Below are 8,893 nucleotides of genomic sequence, written 5' to 3'. Positions count from 1 at the left end.
AGTATTAATTTTATTCCATACTTGAGTTCTCCTGTTGTACTTCTGACTCCATGAACACTGTTCAAAGTACTTTTAACACATAAAAAGACATGCAGTAACTTCATACAAAAAGATCCTCAAAACAACCTTATGCCATGTTCACTCATTATACACAAAATTCAGCATTTAAGTGTAAAATAACTGGTTCCAGCATGTGCCATGACAGAAATGGCACTTTTTTTTCCACTTTTGTTATATAAAAAACACATTGTATAGAATACAGCAATTACTCTGCAAGGATTGTGCATCACTGTTTTTCTCTAACATGTGCAGAACTACATTCCATTGCAACAAACCACACTCAGGTTTAGTAGAGTACTACACTGGATTGAAAACAGTGGTCTTGATGGCATGCTGTAAAAAAAGAATCAATGTATTTGCCTAATACCAATAATCATTCAAGGAAACATTCATAACAGCACAGGCTTCCCAGCTAAAACTGCCACATGGTGAACACTAAGCTATTATATAAACTGCATGGACATATTTAATATGTATTATTAACTCTATTTTAAGTATTCTGTACCTAAAGGTGTTTTCAAAAAGAAAAAAAAGTTACCTAGGTAATCTAACAGAAAACAACTTTGGCAGCCCCTGCTAGTGTTTGGATTAAAAAAAAAGAAAAAAGGAAAACAACCCATGCCATTGTCTCTCCTCTCCATTTTCCTGGAATTTCTTCAGACAAAAGGAATGAAGAGAAGTCAAAATGTTAAAGTGTGATCTTCTTCCACTAAGGTATTCAGCAGAAAGTACCCTCAAGTACTTCTATCTCAGCTTTTGGAAAATTTGCCAGCTTTCCGAGAAGGTTCATATGGCACTCGGAGAATACTGGGGGTTTCCTCCATCACTCGTACCAGTAGATTGTCAATGTAATCCTCGAGCTCACGAATGTGGGTGTCCTTCTTCTTGAGCTGCTCTTTGTGTTTCACCAGCTCCTGCAGAACCTCCTCATAAGTGAGGTTTCGGTATCCTGCAGTGGCATCGAAAGGATTTCCTTCCTGTAGTAAGTGTAGAAAAACACCAGATTTAATTAAGCAGTTCAGTGTTCCCAGAAAATTGATTGTTATTGCTATTTATGTTTCTCATGTCCATCGCTTGACATGAAAAGCAATTTCTTTCAGAAACACCTGTTTGCTGCAGTGTTTTTCCCTCCAACAGCCCCACCGGAGCAGACAACTGGATATGGGCTGCCCAGTTGGTGAACATTTCCCACTCCGTCATCCCAGAAAAAAAATCTTCTCAGTGAGGTGGACGCACAGTCAGTGTGTCAGAGTTAGTGACCGTACGAGCAGTGATCACAACAGCTGGCAGGTCCATCTTGGGCAACCAGCCACCTTAATTATGCAACAAGAGAAGAGCTCTGAGAATTCAACTCCTACTGTAACTTCTCTGAGTCTTTGCCTCTGGAGATCATCACAGCAAAACATTTACTGAGCTCTAAATGACATCAGCCCTCATCTGTCTTTCATATTCATATTTTCAGTCACCAGTGGTTCTCCAGGCCTTGGCTTCTGAATCACATCATAAAACTTACAATTTTAAATCGCAGGTGAAGGTAAAGGGTTGCATCTTACTTGCACCAGAGCACTTAAGGCAGAAATAAATGTGCACTTGTAAAAGACCTTGCTTGCTTTAAAGCAGGAGAGGCCCAGAATTAAGCAGCAGGGAAAACAGAACTGTTTCTGTAATGATTTCTGATGACTCAATTAGTGCAGGTACTACCAGAGATGGACAAATTAGTCATCTTAAGAAGGACAACATGTGATCCAAAAGACCGTAAACCTGAATGTCTTCTTTTGTGTTGGCCTATAAAAGTATCAGCACTGTCAGACATGTTAAGCAGTATACTTTATCTCATACAGAAATGAAAACATTTAGATGATACAGAACCTAAAAAATCCTGCACTTCCCAACAGAGCACACGAGCTTTTATTTACAGCAGAAGCATGTCATTAAAAATTATAAAGCTTGCACAGCTAAGAACACCACATAACAGTCATGCTCATTCCTTTTCCATGCCCCATTCTTTTCTTTCCATACAGCTCCATATTTGCACATTGGCACATGTCAACCCATTAAAATATGCAGCTGGCCAAAGTTTTCAAAGGAACCTAATTAAAAGTGATGGTGCCCTGCAAATAGGCTGAAGGGTGACAGATCAGCCTCTCTTCATCAATTATACTCTAACAGTAGCTCTCGAAAATATGTGCTTTTAAGAGTTTCTCTCTGCACTTGAGACATTTAATGTCACATTTAGGAGTATATTCAGTATTTTAAACATACCAAGTTAAGGGATTGCAAGTAATCAGTAACTCCTACTTTATTAAAATGGCTAACCTGATGAAATTTATAAACTAACTAATAATCAATTGTCAGCAAGTACAGAAGAGAAAATAACTCCACTTTGTGGTCATATTTTTAGCACATTTTCTTCTACAAGAAGGAAGTAAAACTTTCTTTTTATTAAATTTTATTCTCTTTACTAAATTTTTGTACACACTGGAGAATATACCATTAACATTATATGCCAGAAATACAGGGTTTGCCTAATTTTCTGATTTGGCAAAGGAACAAGAATTAAGGTGCCATGATGATTTAATTATGCAATGAAGTTTACTGGAAAGTTTTGTGCAATATATATGCTTTAAAGATGTTTTATCATACACATGCATACACATCTTGGTGGGGGGGGGGGGGTAACCTACCACATTAATTATACAAGAAAATTCTAGCTGAAGTATGCTGGTATTTAGAAATTAATATTGTTAAAATTAAGATTTGGTATGTTCAGCTCGAGCCAGTAGGTGATATTTAAATGTATAAAGAACGCTTATTTCTTTACAAAAATGGATACCACAGTTTTAATGCATAACAATAATTTTATAATGAATTATTAAGGGGAAAAAAAAGAGATTCTAAACCAGCCATGCAAAGAATGATTCTCTCAGCTACAAAACCCTGTTGGGGGACACACTGCCAGCCAGAAGAAACAATGCTAGATAAAATGAAGGTCTGGCAATCCCTGATCATCTCCTCATTGTTCTAATGAGGAATTCTGCTCTGGGAATATCATCTAAGATACTTTCACATCTTTTGTCCTACTTACTTCATCTTCCTTTCAGTTCTTAATTAGGTCTTAAAGAGCTCACGCTGCCCTTTCAACTGGCTACTGCTCCCATTTAAACATTGCTTTCAGAGACAGGTGTTGGCATCAGAGGAGAAGACATACAAACATAATTACTAAATAATATGCACAAGGAAGAAATACAATAACTTAGTGATGGATAATATTACAGAATCTAATAATAAATTACTTCAAACACCTTAGAAAGCAATCCTGAATATTTAAAAAGAAATTCAAATGGTTTCATTCAAAACTATGGTTGAGATAGAGTTTCTTCCCCACCTAATTTGTATTTTGCATTAAACGAGGACCACCTCATAATCCTTCAGCTGACATTTAGGACGGCTGGTATTCCAAAAGAAAAATCATCAAGGATTTCTTTTATCACCTTTAAATCCTTTAAATAAAACAATTCACATCTTATTTCTTAAAGGAATTAAATCGATGCTTTTACCAGCAATAAATTACATGATTTGCAGTAGTACATTTGCAAGCACATAGAAACTGCAATTATGGTTACTTTACAGACAATGGCTGCTAAGTTAAATCAATTTTTTGATGTCTCTTTTTGTCAGAGATTAAGTAACTGCCTGGTAGAATTCAGTTTACTATCTGATCAAAGGCAGCCTTCAAATACTGACATATCCCACCAGCTACTTACATTATAAAAACTTGGGCATTTACAATAACATCAAATGTTATTACAAATCATTTACATAAACCAGCAGAAAACAAACAGTACAAAGTCATATTTGCTTGTGAAACTTGTTTTCTATATATTTTAGAGATTGAAAACAAACCCACTTTTAAAGATGTCATCTATTCAGAGAACAAATTCTAGTGAAACCACATTTTCCTTCAAGCAAAGACAATCAGATTGCTCAGGCAATCTGTGGATTTTTTTTTTTTTGTCTTTTCTTAGTACACAATTTATTCTCAGTACTTTCAGAAACAAGAGCATTTTGAATAATACTTCTAGTATTTCTATTTTTTAGTCTTTTCATCCGTTCATTTATTATGTGTATTGTTAATCCTAGCATGTATCAGGTCATAATTTCAATTTTGATCTGAAAAATTCTGACCTTCTGAAGACTGTCCTCAAGTCTCTGGTTGTAGTGATGGTAAACTCCTGTCTGGTCAATTAATACATCCCTGCTTAATGCAGAACTCCTCACCTGACCACTACTTCTCTAGAGTCATCTAAACCACCCCCAAAAGTTCAGATTTTGGGGGCTTTTTACTTTTTGTGCAAAGAACTAAGTATTTCTTTCTTCATCATATCGCAGCTAAACTCCATACTGAGGGCAAAACTCTTCTTTATTTCCAAATTTACATTAAGCCTGTTCTTTTCTATGTAGGTTTTCTGGATAAGTGAAAAAAAAAAAAAAGAAGAAAAAAAAAGTCAAACTCAAAAACCCAAAAAACCACAACATTTCTATATAAGAGGTTAAAAAAGAATAAAAGCTAATAAGCTTCTACAAGTACCAATTAGCTGGCATTTACTGATGGGTTTCCATAATACTCCATAACTCACCATTTTTTTCCTGAGATCCTCAGTGCCAGAAGGATTCACATTAAAACTGTGGGGGAAAAACCATACCAAACAAATATTAGCAGTGCAAATAATTTGACCAAAACATCTGATAGTATACAGTCCTGAATTAGACACACAGCTTCAAAGTATTTAATATGGTTTTTTTTTTTTGATTTGTTAAACTTAGGAAAAGAAAATATTAGCAATTAAAGGAAATTTTAATATATTCTTTGTTCACCATTATTTGTATTTTTTGTATTCTTTTTGTCATAAAATTTGAATAACTAATTAAGAAATGCAAGAAAGGCTATTAGAGATTTGGCTTCCTTATCTCTCCTCTTATCTCCAGACTTAGCTTGAGCTTCTAAGCATGGAGTAGTACTTTAAATGAAATATCCTAGAAACAGGTCCCTGGGATGAGATTGATAAAAACCAACAACCAAACCCTACAGACTAACACATATTCCCAGCTTTCATGGCAGCTCCTAGAGGACAAAGCTCCTGCAGAAATTCCAGTGAGATCACCATCCTATGGCTAAAAAGCAATCTTCTGCCAGCTACATTTATTTTGTACTTAAAATTGAGTAAACAATCTATTATTTATAAACCTAATGATTATTGTGCATATCCAAAAAGCAAAGCACTTTCATAATGTTTTTGATAGTAATAAAAACAGCCACTGTCTAAATGTCAGGCTTAAGAAACTGTCCACTCAGGCTGGTGTAATTATTAGCAAGTATCTTCAAAAATTAGGGATTGTGTGTTCTTATGTACTTGCTACAGCAAGTTTGGAGAGAAAACATTCTCCAAAAATGTGTTCAGAATCTGGATATGGCTCACAAATATTATTTACTTGGTAGCACTACAGCAGACACATTCTTTCACATCATAAAATCTTTTTGTTAGACTGCAGGTACTGGTTTTGAGGGTGATGTGTGACTGAGAGCTACAAAATATTATTTTTTTTTAATTTTAAAGATTTTGTTATATTAGGGAATGCATTTTGTGACTGTTCCCTACTCCATTATCTGAATTTCTAAGCCACCTAATTCAAGGTGTGAAAGCAGAAGGGCAAAAATTTGCGAATTAAAAGTATGTAAAATATAAATTATGATATTTTTCTGTAAAGAATTCTTTTAGTTTTAAAGTTTTTTGGTTTTTTTTTTTCTTTTTTTCTTTTTTGGTAACTATTTTTTTTTAGCCTGTGCATGACTTTTAATTTCCAAAGCAGGCAAACTTATGCTCACACGGAAGTCCTGTAAACCATCTGCGGGCATTTGACAGAGACTGGAATAGAAGAACAGTCACAACCAGAAACCCAGAGGTGCCTGGGGAGCCAAGCCTGGCTAATTCCCATCCCACCTGGTTGTAACAGTGATCCCCAGCAGTCTGCCCCGTTTGCTGGAGACCACTTTTGAATGAGGGCCCTTTTTCAGGGGGTATTGTCCACGCAGCCAAAGGCAGGGTCCCTCCCTCCCGGCCTCCTTTCAGCCTCGCACGGATGTGTCAAACACACGATGAACTCGCTCCATTCATGGCTGCCTTCCATGATCCCAGCACAAAAAAAAAATGAGTTAACTGAACTGGATCGAATTAGCTTGGTGAAAACCAAGAATGTCTCTATTTAACGAAGTGTGGCGTTAATTTGGGATATCTTTCTTTTGGGACTGTTTCCTCATGTTAGACAAGATAGAGAATAATACAGCCTGACTGCTCAACTGGGTGACTTTCTGAAAGGTTAAAAAAGCAGGATCTTTCACTGCCTTGAATGACTTGATAGTTTCTGTGAAATAAGTTCTGGGGCTCTTTTCTCATAGAGGCAGCTTTAAATGAAAGCAGCAGCTCTGACTATGAGAGGCTGCGTTTCAAAATTAGAAGTATAAATCACTGGCAATATAGACTAGTTGTTTGGGTTTTTTTTTTTTAAGCAGTAAAAACCTGCAATTGTTTCTGTAAAATTGTGGACATCATAACTGCAATTACAAAAGAGAACATCTGCGTATTTTGCAAGAAGAAATTTGAATACACTTGCAAAATAAAAAAAAAAAAAAAAGAAGACAACCCATTAAAATATTCCCCAATAAAAATCCAAATGCTATGAAGACTCTTACTCATACTTTAAGGAGATTTGTAGAAAATATACTGCTTCTTGTGGAAGAAACAGGTGCTGAGATTGCCTATAATAACATTTTTCTAAATCAAAGTGTCTGCTAAGTAAGGAAGCCCTGCAAGGTTTTCTGCCAGTGCTCCCAGCCCAAGGTGACTGTGAGCAGATGCAGACTCCCACCACTGCACCCCTATTTCACTGCCTGAGGAGCAGGTAGCACCTCAAAAGAAAATCCTGTAAAATTACGAATGCAAACAGTTGGTGGAGTTGTCTGTTTGGTGCATTGAAATTCACAAGAGCATTTATTTTTCAATTTAAACTTCATCACAAATAATAGACCCTCTCACTTGATTACTGGCAATAATTATATAAAACAGGCCTCTAGGACTGCAGCCCACACTGTACAAACATCACAAGCTTCCACTGAGCAGCCATTCTCTTGACTTCTTTAAAAGCATTCTGAAATCATTGATCTAAACAATTATAAAAAATAACATTGTTTTCTCCTGTGTTCCAGTCACAGTTCCCCCTGATAGCAGTATTAATTACAATCAGTCTCTGGGGTTTTTGTCCAGGGTTAGATAAACTGGCAGGGAACTCCTGCTATAGAAGAAGTTCACTTGTTCACAGCTTGGGGAAAAAGTATCTTTTTGGATTTTTGTAGGGGTCTTTTGAGTGAGGCTTACTGCGAACAGCGATTGTGAAAAACTGGCACTGTAGGATTCCATAATTATTGCTTATCAATTATGCCCAAACTAAATTTGCTCAGTTTAAAAGTAAAAAAGATATCTGTTTTCTAACAAATGGACTTTTCATGTGCCTTATGTGCCTCCAGGTGATGTCTCATACTGATTTTTAACAGTTTGTCTCTTACAACTAATAAACTTTCATTCTCTCAGGTCACCTTCAGGACAGGAGCTGCTAAAAGGGAGGTAAATCCTACCAGCACAGATTAAAAATCAGCTGCAGCAGGACCAAGCAAGTGACACTGAGCCACCCAACTTGCACATCACCCTTCTCTAGGTAGAACAGACTTCTCCAATCCAGCACAACATTTAGCCCTGGCCCCTGTTTCACTCATCTGGGAATTCAATTAGTGTCCTTGACAGTTACTTTATATAACAGACATTTTTACCAGATTAAATCATATCCATTATTTTATTGTTCCATATTATTTTACAGCTTTGGAAAGAACTTTCTTCTTACATTTTTCTTGAATAGTAAAGTTTGTTTGAATTTCTTGGGTTTTTATTAGCTTAGATTTCAATTTTAGCTCATCTGACACAAGAACCCTTTTCTATTGTTCTGCTCCTGAGGGGAGAAAGTGATGAGAAATAAAAATAGTATAAACTAATAACAGAGACAAATATACTGCAGTGCTGATTCTTTAGAGTGGTTTGGGTAACTACTTCATAACCACAGCAAGTGTATTATTTTGTACTTTATTTTCTCTATTTAAGAACATTTCATTAGAACTGCATTAAACTTTTGTTTGTTTTTGATAATACTTTTTTATGGTAATTAAACACTTCCATTGCATGTTGATAATTTACAGTTTGTATAGGAAGAATACAGTGGAGTTCAGGATGTGCCACAAGCTCAAGTTTATGACTGCATCTTATAATTTTGTCCATTGAAGTTTAATGGTAGTTAAAAATTCAAACATCAGGTCTAGTGGCTGCTTAAATATTTAGCTCCTGAATGCCTAGAGATTAAAACAATCTTTATCAAATCTTTCCTAGAACTGATTTAAACATTTTAGTGCCATTTAGTCTGGCAACACTCAGACTCCTAAATCATGCTTCATGGAAAGAGTATTTTCGTAAGGAGCAAAAGCTTTTTAACTTATCTTTTGCTATTCTTATCAGTTGCATGGTAGTAGTGTATACTATTAGAAATTAAAATTAGGATATTGACATTAATCATTACTATTCAAAGTATTAAAATGTATGTTAACTTAACATTCTGTAAAATATCCATTACACCAATGAGCTAAGTGTGAGTTTTCAGTTTCTTTCCTTTAATATGGAATGTCTGCATACAGGTAATTAGCAAAGCTCTGCCATATTCATTTTCATTAGAGCTGAAA

The 8,893-nt window shown here is 35.6% G+C and overlaps 1 protein-coding gene across 1 annotated transcript in view; it reads right to left on the bottom strand.

Moving 5' to 3' along the window:
- Positions 1 to 247: 247 nt before the first annotated feature.
- The window catches only part of RAB11FIP2 (RAB11 family interacting protein 2), a 28,074-nt gene continuing 19,428 nt past the window's right edge, over positions 248 to 8,893 (bottom strand). Inside the window, exons 4-5 of the mRNA XM_062496352.1 lie at positions 4,698 to 4,743; positions 248 to 1,037 (exon numbers count right to left, since the gene is read on the bottom strand). Coding sequence (XP_062352336.1) covers positions 810 to 1,037; positions 4,698 to 4,743 — 274 coding nt within the window. The 3' untranslated portion in view covers positions 248 to 809. The remainder of the gene's footprint in view (positions 1,038 to 4,697; positions 4,744 to 8,893) is intronic.

This window comes from Cinclus cinclus, chromosome 7 (assembly GCF_963662255.1).
Source record: "Cinclus cinclus chromosome 7, bCinCin1.1, whole genome shotgun sequence".
Classification (NCBI taxonomy): Eukaryota; Metazoa; Chordata; class Aves; order Passeriformes; family Cinclidae; genus Cinclus; species Cinclus cinclus.
The sequence above is the reverse complement of the archived record's forward strand: the minus strand, read 5'-3'. Positions and strand labels throughout refer to the sequence as shown.